Genomic DNA, 16,719 nt, shown 5'->3' on the forward strand with positions numbered 1-16,719 from the left:
CAAACAGCGTATGCCCTAATTTTATTACAGTACATTACTGTGCATTCAAACGGTAATAGCAGTAACTAGTCTTTTATTCAAGCAACAATTAGCATGAAAGCATTTGGAACTTTAAGCGGTATTCGCGTCTAAAACTAAAGCTTGCGGCGTCATGTGACTTTATTATGTGTAGCCATTATTTTACGGACACTACATCTTTTTTAAAGAATTATTATTTTGCACTGCCTCCGTGTAAAGCTTTGGAAAGACAATACACGGCCGTCATGGGCCCATAATTGAAAAGATTATCCGCAAGGCGACAGGTCAATGCGTCAGGGACGAGTCAAAATTAGTCCGAATAACGTAAACTCGTAAACTTATACACTTATAAACTTGTAAACTTATACTCATCAATATCATGGGGGGGGGGGCGCTTTACGGATATTATGAACTTCTGAGAGAGTGGCCTGTGTAGTCTGAAGTTGTTTGCATTTGTAACGTGCACAATGGAGAGAATGTTGGCATACCTCTATGTTACTTTCAGGTACTGTGTTTGTAATTTATTTCGATAATAAACTTGTGGAACTTGTACATAATCTTAGTAAACAGGTAACCAAAATAACTGCTCCCATGTGCTCATAATATATTAGTCTAAAGTACACTATCTTTAGCAGTTATCCAGAAAGGAAAAACAAATTTTGCCTGAGTAGACAATATTAGCATCTGAAAGCGCAAGGAATGAATTACCAAATACAAATAAAAAATGTAAAACAAAATCTTACCGCCTCTTATTTTGTATAATTTATCCCAGAAGTCCATGAAAGGAAAGTGACCAAGCGTGGGCTAACAATGTTTTCATAGATGCACATCTAGAGTAAGGCCGAGCTTAATACTCTACAAGCCATATTACACAATCTACACCAATATAATGGGAATCAAATGTTCGTTTTTACAATGCCAAAGACATACAAGGTATTTTATTAAACAGCCAATATAACCGGCGAGGAAAACTGGGAAAAATTCTTTTTCTTCAAAAATCTAATTGTTTCATATTATCTTTCCCGTATAGCGGCTGTGTACTAACTTTTCACAAAGACTATTCGCATGGCTGCGTTCGCTTACAATTTTCGAATGCGATTGTTTGTCGCCCAATTTGGATTATACTAATTTAGATATGACGTAGAAAAACTTATTGACTAGTCAGTGAATTATTGATTTTCACAGGAGAGGAAAACAAATCACAATTCATATTTACTTTAGTTGTCCAGAATGTTGTTTTCAATAGACTCTAATAACATAAAGAAAGAAATATCATATTTCAATATGTCCATCACCGTTGTCGAGTGGAAATATGTTGACATGTCACCCAGAATATCTATAACTGACTCTTACTCCAAACATTTTCATTTTATTTTATTTTCAATCTTTCATTTGTTTTCTTGGATTAAGAAAGAATTATGCTACGCAGATTTCAAATGCAAATAAACATAGGACATAAACATAAACCGTAAACAGCTGACATTAACTAAGAAAGGGTTGCTTTCAAACTCTTAATACACTTTATCTAGTCATTTCTTTTCAGCATAAAATGAAAGAAAATTTACTTGTTCTGAATAAATAACAGGAAAAGTTCATCAACTGAGTGACAATACTGTAGTTTTTTGCAGACACTTTAAAATCCATGCCTAAATGAAGAGGGGTGTCCGTGGAGCAACTAAATACAAAGTATTTGAACCAGCTCATTGCTTCTTTATAGATCATAAGTTGCACTTTACAACTGCTACCTTCTACGTTGCCAGATCGATTACAACACAAGCCGCCCCATCCCCAAAGCGGAAAGAGGACATTACATCATCAATAAAAGTAGATTATCCTCGTGTACGCTGCGAAAAACAGCCCAAACACTGCTAGGAACACCATTCATTTTACAGTGTACTGGCCTTGTAAACCCTGCGCTTCAAATATCTTATTCTTTTTATGTTAAACAATAAAGAACAGGAAATAAAAACAACCCCAAAATACCCGTATGAAAAAGACATTCTAATAAAAAGATAACGCTGCCTCCCCAACAAGGGGATAAGGACTACACATTCAGAGTTCAGCTATTTCTGCAATACTAACTTTTCGCTCTAATATATGTCGGGGCAGTAATTTACTTAAAAAGCAAACATTTTGTTCTGTGGAAACTTCTCTGCAGAAAGAGAAAAAGAACATAGTCATACTACTTTGAATATTTATATGATCGGATCGACCGTTGGATTGACTGAGTAGTTACGAATGAAAACAAAAATAGTTTGGTGCATTCATAACTTTTCGGTGTCTTTTATCGTAAATAACCGATGTGGTTCGCATGTCATCTGCTGGCTTAGTATGTTTCTCTGCTTCGTATGCTCACTACGTTGCTCCTGGGGGTAATAAGTCAGACGGACTCGGGTCATAACTATTACTTCTACGAATGTAGTCCCAGTGTATTTTAACAGCATATGTTTCCCTTTCATTTTGATAATGATACAAAGAGCTAGTTTTAGGCATTATTGTTATTAATTTAAACGTAATCGTTATTCGTCAGAATTTGAGCATTGCGGTGTATATTGCCTCAGTGTATCGTAGCGACAGTGCACAATGCATATATAGGCACTGGCGCTGATCCGGAAGTGAAATCTGTGACCTATTGCACCTTGCCTTAAAAAGAAACAAACAAATAAACAAACAAACCTTATAACCTATGACAAGAATTTCACAATGAGTTCATCTTTGAAGGTGCTTTAGACTAACATGTAATTTATTAGGATTTGGTCACAGAGGAAATTTCATTACTTAGAAACAAATGTAGAGACTATAGAGGATAAATAATTGTGATCTCAGTCCGCATGAGAGTAGACGGCATATTGTCATGTAATCCAAACAAATCGGCCGTATATCAAGAGAGCTCTGTAATGGAACCGTTCCCGATTTATTCCTTTTTGTTAATGACGCACTACAAACATTATTAATATGTTCAGTTTCATCAATAGTAATAGCTATCTTGTGTTCAACTTTAACCAGAAACTTGGTTATACAATTATTTCTACAAATAATTTTACTAATAGGTGATGATGAAGGAAAGGACTGCACATAACTATATTTTCTAAATATTATACATTTCCCACTGCGTCATCAAAAAAAAAAAAAAAAAAATCCATCTTCGATCGAGTTCTTGATAAATTGTAAGTCCAAACTTTATACGAGATAATATATTACAACCCAAACTTTGTCAGAGGTTTAGACGAAAATATCAACTTTCTTTCGCTAGGGGTTGAGTATAGCGATTGTCTTGCAAATATTGCACATTTCACACATTAAAACATTCTGTTAGCAATCTATGCATATATCAATATTATATCGATATTGATATATCGTTCTACATGACAGCCCATATTTTGTAACAAATTAGGATAAAAAAAAAAAACAACTTTCTTTCACGACGCGATATATGCGAAAATATTATTGTACTAATATTACGACTGCATCCGCCCAGATTTTGCCAAAGATTAATCATGCGTCAGTTATGAATGTTTAACAAAGGGGAATACTTTTGTTGCATGAAATGCTACTATTTAAAAGATAAAGGTCCATATCTTGATCGTACATTAGATAAACATTAGATAAGCGAGGAATGAATGTGAAACAACACATTTTAAAGGGGGTGATGTAGAAAGAGTCAGAAGGGGATATAGAAGGTCATTGGGGGTAAAAAGAAAGTGTTTCTCATTTCTGTGTACCTGGAGTGCTGATTATAAACAAATTGCCAGTCTTCTTTTGTGAGGGGGAAATGAGACACGTATCGAGAGGGAGTAATTGAATAAAAATTCCAATTATGACTATATCGTCCAAAATATACATTAATAACACCTTTATTTAAGCTCAAATTATGTGCTTACTTGAGCACTTAAAAAGAAAACTTGTTGTTGTTTCAAAAATTAAATTTAAGTATATATACATGAAAACATTTTTGATCAAATATTCATGGTATTAAGTTACATATTTTATTTTTGATTGGGGAATTTAAATTTAATATTATTGTATATTTAATTAATGTCAGCAGAATAATGGGTGAAACATTTTTAATAAAATATGTTTTAGTTAATATTTATATTCTTTACACAATCGAAAATAATGGTCATAATTTAAATGCTTCATATATATATATATATATATATATATATATATTTGTGTGTGCGCGCGCGCAACAAACTTACAATGAACAGTGCAAAACTAGTTAGTTTTTTTTAAAAGTCCTAGTCAAAATATAACACGAAGAAGATACAAGACAAACGATAAACACAACAAAGCGTTGACATTATACAAGTTTACATGACTATTTGTAATGGAAGTAAAGTTTGAAAATGTTCTGTTTCGCCTATTTGGCTTCAGTTTGACTGATGATATCCTAAACTAGTTGTATTCATCTTATGCAGGAAAAAACCTGCTAGTTTACAAAGTAAATGAGTGCAGTCCGAATCAGAAAGGAATGTTCTTAAACTATTCTTTATGTTATTTTTGTTAATTATTATTTTAACTTATTTTTTGCTTTATAGGATGATATCTTACATGGATGTTGAGTCCCCACATGGCCTGCCTCCCCCTCCCCACTGTTGCAAGGGTTGCTTCTTTACTTTTAAGGAATCAATTGCAAACTGAATTATTTAGGTGACATTGTCGTAAATGTCCAATATTTGCTAACATATCGTCACCCTCACCCCTTCATACAAGACGGTTGATATGTCGATCCTAATACTTGACGAAATCTTGAATATTATGTGGAACGATATATAACCGGACTACTGTCGGCATACATTCGAGTTATGCTCCGTAGAATTGACCTCGAAGTTGCAAATCAGGGACTATATTCGTAACCAGAAATATATTCTTTTTTATCCTTTTTGTGTGTAACTTAATTTTTGAGACTTGCTCTTAACACTAGTTATTATATGCTCATTTTTTTCTCCGTGAACTTTACATTGTCAGAATCGTTCAGTAGTTTACGATATTGCACACCTTCATATTGCATTCACGTGCATAAAGAAACTACTTTCTATTGTAAACAAACAATGGATGCAGACTCCAGCACTTTTGATTTGTAAACAAATCATGTACACTCACGTAGTAGGCGTTATACGTTTTGGTTGATGAAATTTGTTTCTAAATGAAGTAAAGTAAATGTTTCGTGGACTGCCACATACCAGCTGATTTGGTACATTCCGTGTTAACGTTTTTGATACAACGTTTAGGATTTAGGCTAGCTATACAGTAGACGCCAGAAAGGGTCCTTACAAATGACATAGAAGTGACAAGGCATAAAATGTCTTCTTTAGCTTGTAATAAGAATGGCAAAAAAATATGCTTACAGTTTTACATCCTGAATTTACTCAAAATGTAATTTCTTAGTTCTGCAAATCCGAATTACATGAGCCATATCATAGGTTCTCAATCTTGATTACACATTTCGAAATTGTACAGTAATTTCGAATATAAGTGCAATTACATCCTCTTTACTGCACTCAAAATGAAATAAGCATTACATTCCATAGCGCCTTTTTGATAACTGCAATTGAAAGACTTCATATTTTTCCCACATTATGATTTCAAATATTCAATGACAGAAACAGAAACACGTTTGCAAATGTCAACACGCTTATCCCTCGCTTCTTCAGTCCGAAGTATTTCATGTGGAATTGTCACATACAAATCCAGTCCATAATCACGAAATTTCGTAGAATCGATAAAAATACCAAAATTTATTCCAGATCAAATCAGATCAAATGGAAAACTTGTTGCAATGTGCATTCATTCACAACATGACTCCAAATTTCAATATTAAGTAGACAGAAACGCCATTTTCTTTCGAAACTGATGTCTAGCGCGCGACTAAGTTCAAATTTATTTGGGCGGAATTATGTGCGCATTAATCATGTTGTTGTGTAATGATGAATCTGCGCTTGTGTATTTAGTATGGAAAACGACATACATTCATTTACTTTGTTTCTTGTAGTGTATTTTGTTTATATAATTAAGCCTTAGGTAGGATAAGAAAATGAGCATATAATAAAAAGGTTACTGCCTTTCTATGGAAAAATATGAACTCGTTTTGTTGGATGGATATACTGCACTCCCGAGGTCGTACAGTATTACATCCAAAAAACTCGTTCATATTATTCCATTCAAATGTAGTAACCTATAATTACCAAGCAATTCTAGAGGGCTCAGCATTGATATTTATCTGTGTACTTTAAACACCATCTGGAAAGAGTTGGTCTTATGGAAAGTTAGCGGTCGGTTCAAGGGGTAGCTACCATAAGACGAGAGCATGCAAAGTATAGGATCCCACGAATTATGTTGTTTTTTTTTTGCACTATAAATTAGGCAGAGGCCCAAATATCCTTGCTACACCACTGGGTCGGTCTATTGGATAAATAGCGGTCAGTCTAATGCAAAAATAGTTATCGCTATAGTGGATATAGTTATCAGTACTCATTAAGCCGATAGTCAGTAGCGTACTAACTGGGGGTGGGGCAGATGGGGCAGTTTCCCGGGAACCATAGGTCTTGGGGCTCCTAACCCCCTTTGGACTATCATCGTCGCCTAGAGCGCCATTTACCCTTAGAACGCCGCTGCCTTTAATTGGATGTGAAAACTCTATCAGCGTTGAATCGTGGATGCGTTTGCATTGACGCTCTTAAATACTTTCCTTTACCTTTTCTGAAATATACTCCATTCAGATTAATACTTTTTTTTATTGTCGAACCCAAGGTAAAGTACTGGGTCATTGCTAGGTGTCCAGTACAGCTCATAAAGTACAAATGGTATGGAAAAATGGAAATTAGTCAGAAAATAAAAATAGAGTATACATGGGTTTTGGATGGCCAGAACTGGTTGGCAATGAAAGTTAGATTTTAGTAAAAATAATCTTTTGAGAGCTTATAATAGATGTAAATGAAAAGAAAATATAGAGACCTTGTTTTATTTGATGGAATTTCAATCTTTTAACGGTCTTGAATTTGGAACACTCATTACTGTCTTAACTTTAGCCTTGAGTTTGGAACACCTATTACTGTCTTGAATTTGGCCTTGAGTTTGGAACACCTGTTACTGTCTTGAGTTTGGCCTCGAGTTTGGAACACCTATTACTGAAATACAGCACCTAACTCGATGTTGCGGAATTGAAAGCACATGTTTCAAACACATGTAGGCCTTGAAAGTGCCGCGGCTTATATCCTGTTCTCTAAATAGAAGCTGTCGTCCATGTAGTCCGATAAATCAACTCCACAAATCTATGATGATATTGGTGGACGAAAATTATTATCATCACGGGTGAAGGGCTGATTTATCGGCCTATCATCCAGGATGCTGATAAACATAGGTTTGTTATTGAATTTTTAATATCATGGTGTTTGCATAGGTTCACTATGGGAACTGAATTAGTACTGTGAGTCTTACAAGCTATTTCAGTTATACGTGTCATATTTTAGAATAGCTAATTGCCACTTTGTACGAGTGATGTCCCTTTGCGTATGGTCAGGGGTCATTCCACTATTGCATAATGCACAAAGGCGTGTTCTTTTATATTTATCACAAATATATTTCAGAAAAAAAATATGCAAGAATCTATCCTGACTCAGTTACATAAGTCTCACAATGTAAGACATCTACCAAATATTTATATTGTCTGGGGCAACGTCTTACGTTCAAAATAAACGGAGAGATGTAGCTAGCATGTATGGCGAAACAAAGGAAAACAGACTAAAGGAGCGGATATCGTAGCTTTTAAATTACTTCGGCATTGCTTGGCTAATATCGCATTTCAACCAATAAACTGTTTGTCAATGTAACTTGCCAATTGCTTGTTTCAGTTTGGCTTTATCAGAAAAAGGCATCAGAGTAAGTACTGTACAGTATGGTCTAAGTAACGGTCATTATAATCTGTGGAAACGTGTCAGTACGAGCTGTCAGGTGTGTGAGATATTCTTGAAAATATAGATAGATTATAGATTCTAGTACCCGTGTTAATCGACCGGGAAACGAGCTACACAACGCGGTTCAAATAGAAAGTAATAAGTCTCCCCCCCCCCAACATAAATATCAGGGTAGACATCTTAGATCACGAGACAAAATTTACAGTATACATACACATTTATATAAGATAACTCAACTCGGCATTATTTAACTATTTTACTGTTAAAATTCCGTCCATATGGAGACTTATTGTGAATGGCTTCTAACCGTTGGAGCTCTTCAATACGTAGAATAGAAGTAACATTGCGAGTTTGATTAATATTTCTTGGAATACTGTGATCTAAATGCACTAAGAATTGCATATGGCAAAACCAGTCTTAAAATACTTCTCCACATTTATAGTAAAAGTCAGATCATATAGGCATTCAACAAAGATTGTTTCGGTAATGGTGTCATTTTTTGGAATGTAATTTTACATACCTTTAAATGGTAATTATTCACTTTATTTGAATCAGCTTATAAATTACTATTCCTTTGAAAGATCATTATGCACATGCCCCGAGAAGTATATACTACAAGATCAATGTTTAAGTACATCATCATTTTTGGACAAAATCAACCTAATATGGAGCAATCCTGATTGAGGGTCACATGCTCTGATGTCACAATGATAGCTGCGCAAGTTGACAAACAGATTTGTACTACTGGTAATCTATGCTGTGACGATTAAACTCAACATGCTCTTATCTTGACCCAGTTTGATATCTGGCCATCATTGTAAAAGTGCATAGTGATTGATACTCATTTTCGTCAGGAAATATCTTTATGACAGTTAATGTGCAGAGCATTCAATAATCAGGATTTAATAGACTTTGTTTAAACAAAATTAGTATTGTATTTTGAAGCAACAATTTATATTTAATTTAACATAAGTAAATGCACGTACATGACTGTATGACTTTTACTATAGATGAAGCCAACCAATGTATGATCCAAAATAGACTGGATTGACAGCATCCTGAAAAGAAAAAAATAAGCTGTTATGAAGGAGAGGAAACATTTTGGAAGACTAGTTTTACCATATTTATGGCTAATGTTTCTTCATTAGCTTATATTTGCATAACCTCTTGTTGAAATTTGTTCATACCTGGGATTTGCATAACCCCTTGTTCAAATTTATTCATACCTGTGATTTGAATAACCCCTTGGTGAAATTTATTCATACCTGGGATGAATCAGTGTGAAAATGAGAAATATCATCATGTGATCTGCTCAGTTGTCCCTTGATCTTGTGGTCAGGGTCACATGTTTTGCACTAGTGGGTGTTCATTCTTAAACTCAGTATGCAGCTATTGACTTTCTTGTTTCAGACTTTATTTCATTTACTATTGATGGCAAACAAAATGTTAATTTTATGTTCTTTCATATATGTCCAGGCATGTTTGCAACATAGGACCCCTTTGTTGGAGAGTTGTGTGTTACATGATGTGTTCGTTTACACATTATATATACCTGCATATACCTATTTGTCTGTTGTACGTATGGTCCACACACAGGGTCCACATCAGAAATATACCACTGAGCAACACCAGTGTCCCACACAAAAAAGAAGTTTACAAGATAAAATCTATAAAGAAACTGAATTGAGCATTCCTCAAGCTGTTCTTTGTTTTATCTTAAGTTTGATTTTGTGAGTTTTCTTCACAAAGGCTAAAATATATGAAAGATGCGGGATGGTGTTATAAGAAACATTTTGCTTCTTACCAAAAAAGTATTTGATTTAGGTTGTGAACTGTATTGTAGCTGTAGATTAAAAGAACTTATGGAGTGGCCTGGTTTTTTTTTTTGTTCAGTCTACACTTTAGCTCAAGTTTGTTACTGCATCTCCTAAACTACATGGAGAATTGCCATCAAACTTTAAATACAATATGTTCATCCTATAGTCAAATTATTACTTTTGATAATGGTGAACCCTGGACATTTAATATGGCTACCACAGCAGCCTCTTGAAAATCTTGTTATCTCTACCTTTCCTTGATTGATGGTCATATCAACATGTGTAGTCAGGTGAGATGGCAGTGATTGGTAAAGGCCAGGGCTTTAGACCACTCAGGGCCCCAGACTTCTTTTGCAGAAGCTGTTGTACAAAGAGTCTTGCTCTGAGACATTGCACGACAATAACCGACCTGAGCATCAATCAGACCTGAACCTTTTCAGGTCACAAGCTCAGAATGCTAACTACTAAGCAACAGTAACTTCTGTCAGTTTAATAACATACAGTGTAGAAGATAACTTGGCTATTAGTAGGGTCTGAGACCAGCATTTTGAAATATTAATGTCCAAGAGAATTGGACTTTAAGTTTTAAAAACCTGTGAAAATATGCTAAATTGTGTTCATATGTGATAAAATGTTCTCAGATATGCTAAAATATGAAGTACCTTATAAATAATACTCATTACATCAATCCTTCTTTTGTTAAGGCTGTTCTTGGGAAATGTAAAATTTATGTAATGAATTATGATTGACTCTAAGCTTGCTTGATATTGGGGTATGTCCCAGCATTAGCCTGTTCATACAAGTGTCTGAATACACAAAAATAGGGTATTTTGTTACGTTCAACCTCAGTTTTTTCTATGAAGCTCCCAAAAAATACTTTTAAAAAAAATTACTAAATGGCAACTGGAGATATTCTTTGGGTCACTATGGCAGATGTTAAAATGCATTTTTATTCCCTACTCTAGTCTCTGACCACCTCTCTTCCAGGGTGTCTTAATTAAATTCAAAATATGTTAATTTTATTGTGTTTTCCTCCAAGAAATCCATGGAAAAAGTTGGTCAACAAAATATTTTTAAAAAATGTGATTGTAACTGCAATTTTATTACACTGTACCTGAAATTTTCACCTGCTTCCAGGACCCCAGGGCATGGGCACATAAATTTTCACCTGCTTCCAGGACCCCAGGGCATGGGCACAGAAAGTCCATATTCTTCATGTACATTATGCCCAATATATGCAAGCCATGTACCAGCTTTCATGAATTAACAGCTATAGTTATGGAAGAAAATAAGGTTATAGATGGATGGACAGATTGAGGATATCACAGTATTTCCTTGTTAAAGCATATGGATAATAATGAAACAAAAATAAAAAAATTGCCTATTTCAATGGTATCCATGACAATACCAGTGTTATGGAAGGCAGTAATTTACTGGGTGGCATTATGGTGGGTTACTACTACATATGATAACTCTTCAAAGTAATGGGGGCTGAAATCAGATCAACAAAACTGGATCCAATTTGACTTTAATTTCATTTCTCAGAATGTTAATTGAAATGATGCTTTCAGCTTTTGCAGGAAAAAAATTGCTTAAACAGGCCAAGAATTTCCATTTAGCTACAGACAACAAATGAGGAAAGCAGCTTCTTTACTTGGAACTTTCTGTCGACAGTTTAAAGGGAGTCTGAACAGAAATATTTTGACTGAAAAGAATAAAAATTCACTGACTCTTGTTCCAGCAGCCATACAGACCCTGGGTCATCGCTCCCAAGTGAGTCCAGACACTCCTGGTGCCTTAGTCGTGCTGTAGTTTTATTTGACTCGAAATTAAAATATGGATTTTTCTCCAAGAAAAAGTATGCCTAATCTAATGATGTACTGTATAGACCTTGTTGTGTATTTAGAAAATTTCTCAACTTTAATAGGCACTCAGATACCTTTATCTGTATTAAATATCAATTTCATTTGAAATGGTGGCAACTTTAACCATGCTGTATTATACATACCAGTAAAAAATATTTTGTTTTTATTTATGAACCCAAGACAGTTTGTTTCAGTACATATTGAATGGAATTGGGTGAGTCATGTGGATATTGGGCCTGAACTTGGGCTCATAAAAGTAAATTAAAATTTAATTAGATACATCTGGGCTCCCAAAAAATTAATTAATCATTTAATTAAAATTTTCTTAATTGTAATCTACAGAGATTATTAAGCGTAGAACTGTGGTAAAAAAAAAACATGCTAGAATTATATGCAGAATTTTAAGTTTGTCTCATATTTTCCATTTTTGTCACTGTCATATAGACATTCCTCAGTATTGCTGATTTCTCAAAGTCAGTAAGTGCAAAGTTTAAATTTGAAATGGATCTTAGTGGAAAGTTAAAATAGGATATAATTTACAATTGTTTCATCAATTCATGGGAGTTTCTTTCCTAAAGTTTCCAGTTTGAAAGCAAAGAAATCCAAAGTATAGCATTCAATTGTTTGATTGAAAGATATGATCCTCAAGTTTTGCCCATATTACAGATTCTTGGAATGTGGCACATGGTTGATTCTCTCAGCTTACACTACTAGTATTAACTCTTCAGTTGCTGGTGTGTTTTTATGCTGTTGCTGAGTTTAGACTGTTAACATTTCAGCTCATCTTGTTTGCTAATCATTTCCAAACACATTTAATTGCGTGTCATTGATAGCTTAATGTACATTTCACATTGGCCTCTTGAGGGTAATTCAGCATGTCCGATGTAAAATATTAATGATATTGGAAAGATGATTACTTCGGAATTGAATTATATATTTTGCAGGATTCATGAAAGCCTGAAGCTTGGATACTAATTATCCACTACATGAATGACTAGCAAAACGAGATCTTTACATGCTTTTGGTGTGATATATTTTCAAGCTTTGGCACTTCATGAATTCTGTAAAATGTGAAGTTTAGTGCTAATAAATACAAAATAATTGAAAAAAATTATAATTGCAAAAAACCTAATTGTCCCATTGAAAGCCATGGAATGTGCTTGTTGTAAAAAACCTGATGGTCTCAACGAAAGTCAAGGCATGTATGTGTTTGTTGTAAAAATCCTGGTAGTCAGTATTAAAGTCAAGGCATGTACTTGTAAAAATCATGGTAGTTGCTGTTAAAGCCAAGGCATGTCCTTGTTGCAAAAATCCTAGTTGTCACAATTGAAGTCAAGGCATGTGCTTCTTCTAAAAATGTTAGTAGTCACTATTAAAAGTCAAGGCATGTCCTTGTTCTAAAAATCCTTGTAGTTGCTATTAAAGTCGAGGCATGTCCTTCTAAAAATCCTGGTAGTCACTATTTAAGTCAAGGCATGTGTTTGTTGTAAAAATCCTGGTAGTCACTATTAAAGTCAGTGTGTGTGCTTGTAAAATTCCTGGTAGTCACTATTAAAATCAAGGCATGTGCTTGATGTAAAATTCATGGTAGTCACTATTAAAGTCAAGGCATGTACTTGTAAAAATCCTGGTAGACACTATTAAAGTCAAGGCATGTGCTTGTAGTAAAAATCCTGGTAGAAACTATTTAAGTCGAAGTATGTCCATGGTGTAAAAATCCTGGCAGTTGCTATTAAAGTCAAGGCATGTGCTTGTTGTAAAAATCCTAGTAGTCACTATTAACGTCAAGGCATGTTCTTGTTGTAAAAATTCTGGCAGTCATTATTAAAGTCAAGATATGTGCTTGTTGTAAAAATCCTGGTAGTCACTATTAAAGTCAAGGTGTGTGCTCGTAAAATTCCTGGTAGTTACTATTAAAGTCAAAGAATGTACTTCTTGTAAAAATCCTAGTAGTCACTATTAAAGTCAAGCCATGTGCTTGTTGTAAAAATCCTGGTAGAAACTATTAAAGTCGAGGTATGTCCCTGTTGTAAAACTCCAGGCTGATGCTATTAAACTCAAGGCATGTGCTTGTTGTAAAAATCCTAGTAGTCACTATTAAAGTCAAGGCATGTCCTTGTTGTAAAACACCTGGCAGTCTTTATTAAAGTCAAGGCATGTGCTTGCTGTAAAAGTCCTAGAAACCACTAATAAAGTCGAGGCTTGTCCTTGTAAAAATCCTGGTAGTCGCTATTAAAGTCAAGGCACGTGTTTTGTTGTAAAAATCCTAGTAGTCACAATTAAAGTCAAGGCATGTCCTTGCTGTAAAAATCCTAGTTGTCACCATTAAAGTCAAGGCATGTGCTTGTTGTAAAAATCCTGGTAGAAACTATTAAAGTTGAGATATGTCCATGTTGTAAAAGTCCTGGCAGATGCTATTAAAGTCAAGGCATATACGTGTTGTAAAAATCCTGGTAGTCACTATTTAAGTTAAGGCAAGTACTTGTTAAAATCCTAGTAGTCACTATTAAAGTCAAGGCATGTCCTTTTTGTAAAAATCCTAACAGTGACTATTAAAGTCAAGGCATGTGCTTGTTGTAAAAGTCATGGTAGTCACTATTCAAGTCAAGGCATGTGCTAGTTGTAAAAATCCTAGTAATCACTATTAAAGTCAAGGCATGTGCTTGTTGTAAAATATTGAGTATCACCATAAAAGTGAAATAAGAGACACAAATCATGGACTTGTTAGTTAGACAGTATATGTTAATAAAGTTTTTAAATTAATCAGTAGAATTGTTTTGTAGTGTGCTGAGACTGTGTACCATACATGGCTGCAAACAGCATAACAACATAAACCCTCATCTGCCATCATATAATACACCAGACTGTGCTCTTTATTTTACTGATAACTACTAACAAACTGCAGAAACCCATATCTGCTACCACATTATGCAATGACATATACAAGTTTGTGCAGTTGTATCTTATTTATATGTGAGTAGGGTACTTGGGGTATAAAAGGACTATTTACAACCAATAATGGCAAATTGTTAGGACACATTGTGTATCTTATTGTGTTAGGACACATTGTGTATCTTACTGTGTTAGGACATATTGTGTATCTTATTGTGTTAGGACACATTGTGTATCTTATTGTGTTAGGACACATTGTGTATCTTATACAGAGTAGATGACAATATCTTAACATTATTAAGTATTAGCAAATTTTAAATTTCAGCATGCCAGTGATATACAGTTTTTTTGAATCACTCATGGGCAAAACTTATTGGTTTTTGTTTTTAGTGTTTTACAGAACATCAACATAGTTAACTTGTTTAGTGCCAAGACAATTGGATTAAAGGGCCTTGCCCAAGAATGTATCAGTATATTTGACCTAGGATTATCCAGTAATAGGATTTTAACTCAGACCATTTTGCTCACAAGCCTGGTACACTAACCTGAGTCCACTTTGGCTCGATCCATCTTCCTTTAGTAACTTTTTATGACATACAAGAGGACATATAAAACCTATTTTACATCCCAAAGCCGCCAAGGCAAAAATCAAAATTATCAGTACATTATGCAATTGTTAAAATTAGATTACATGCAAGTCTTGCATTGTGATATTTACTGGTAGTTTGTCAGAGATTGTTTTAGGGACCAACACATAGTACATGTGGCTGTATAAATGAGACTAGGTTTCACAGAAAATGTGTGGTGATGGTACATCGTACCATCGTGGCTTGACTAAATTCGGGATCTTAAATGTGTCCAGTTAGCTGTGTAGAAAATTTAACTGCTTTATAACTTAGCAACTTAGGTCACCTGCAAAGAAAGAATTCTGCAAAGTGGAAAAAATAGATGGTTCTCTATTTTTACTATAGAAAATACCCCTTCACATGGCAAAATTGTAGACGGGGGAATAACTGTACCAATAGAGGGTTGGCAACAGTGGCTGCCATAGTTACTCGGGATCAGATTTTGCTTAGTATCATTCTTCAGATAATTTGGTGAATATTCTCAAGGTAAACATGGTTGTCAGGATGAAATATGAATATACTTCTACAACTGTAAGTTTATTTTAATTCTTGAACAAGAATTAAGGGATTCCTCAGGTATGAGGAAATGGTCATTGTGTCCTTCATGATAAAATAATTGGTACTCACATGATTCAGTAGCTCAAGGAAATCCACACCATAAATTTTATAGTGTGTTTGAATTGCTTGTACTCATAGCTATGTACAGATATAAATTCCTTTTTCAAAAAGTTAAATGCCCTAACACTTTTAATTGATTATCCTTACATTTCTTGATATCATTAATAATGTACAATCATTTATGTTTGAAGTAGAATAAATTCTATGCATGCAGTGTTTTAGAATGCATAATGCAGGCTGCTCTTAGTAAATAAGTTTCAGAGATGTTGGCTGTTTTGAATTTGCTTCATGGAAGTCGTTCTTTAACGACAAAGAGATTTTTTTCCTGGATTTTCCTACTGGATGTTTGAATGGGAGATTTTCAAGCCATTCTATCACTGAATATGGTAGCAATCTTTCTTATCTGATTGTTGGAATGATTGAATTCAGTCATAATTATCTTAGATTAATTTTATTGATTCACTTTTTATGTGAGATAAATAGAATCCCTTTTTTATTTATTTCATGTAAAACAAGTAAAAAGGCAGAGAAAACTTCCATTGTATTCCAGATACTCTTGCACTTTTGTCTTTAATACATATGCAAGTAATCAGTGTAATTTTACATATGGATGATTTCAAAGTACACAGTGAAATTATATATATATATATATATATATATATATATATATATATATATATATATATATATATATATATATATATATATGTATGTATGTATGTATGTATGTATATGTATATATGTGTATATATATATATATATATATTTGAATACTTGCAAGTAGTGTAATTTTACATACTGATATTTGCAAGGAATCAGGATAATTTTACATACTAATATTTGCAAGTACATTATAATTTTATATATGAATATTTTCAAGTACACAGTATAATTTTATGCACAGACATTTGCAAGTAGATTGACTTATTACTTATGTACAGATATATTGCTTAGATGTTATTTCTTTTTT

General features: G+C 34.0%; 1 protein-coding gene across 5 annotated transcripts in view; it reads left to right on the forward strand.

Annotated features, from left to right (window-relative positions):
* The window catches only part of LOC149779200 (kynurenine--oxoglutarate transaminase 3-like), a 105,565-nt gene that overhangs the window by 12,799 nt on the left and 76,047 nt on the right, over positions 1-16,719 (forward strand). The window contains exons 1-3 of one of the 5 annotated variants that reach the window (XM_089939771.1): positions 7,801-7,896; positions 8,942-9,050; positions 11,319-11,521. The exons of 1 other annotated variant lie outside the window; for it this stretch is intronic. In XM_089939771.1, coding sequence (XP_089795897.1) covers positions 11,381-11,521 — 141 coding nt within the window. In that variant the 5' untranslated portion in view covers positions 7,801-7,896; positions 8,942-9,050; positions 11,319-11,380. Of the gene's footprint in view, positions 1-7,745; positions 7,897-8,132; positions 8,269-8,941; positions 9,051-11,318; positions 11,522-16,719 lie in introns of those variants that run through there. 3 more of the 5 variants (XM_089939772.1, XM_089939770.1, XM_089939774.1) reach the window with 3 other exon arrangements.

This window comes from Sinohyriopsis cumingii, chromosome 17 (genome assembly GCF_028554795.1).
Source record: "Sinohyriopsis cumingii isolate HCF-2022 chromosome 17, ASM2855479v2, whole genome shotgun sequence".
Taxonomy (NCBI): domain Eukaryota; kingdom Metazoa; phylum Mollusca; class Bivalvia; order Unionida; family Unionidae; genus Sinohyriopsis; species Sinohyriopsis cumingii.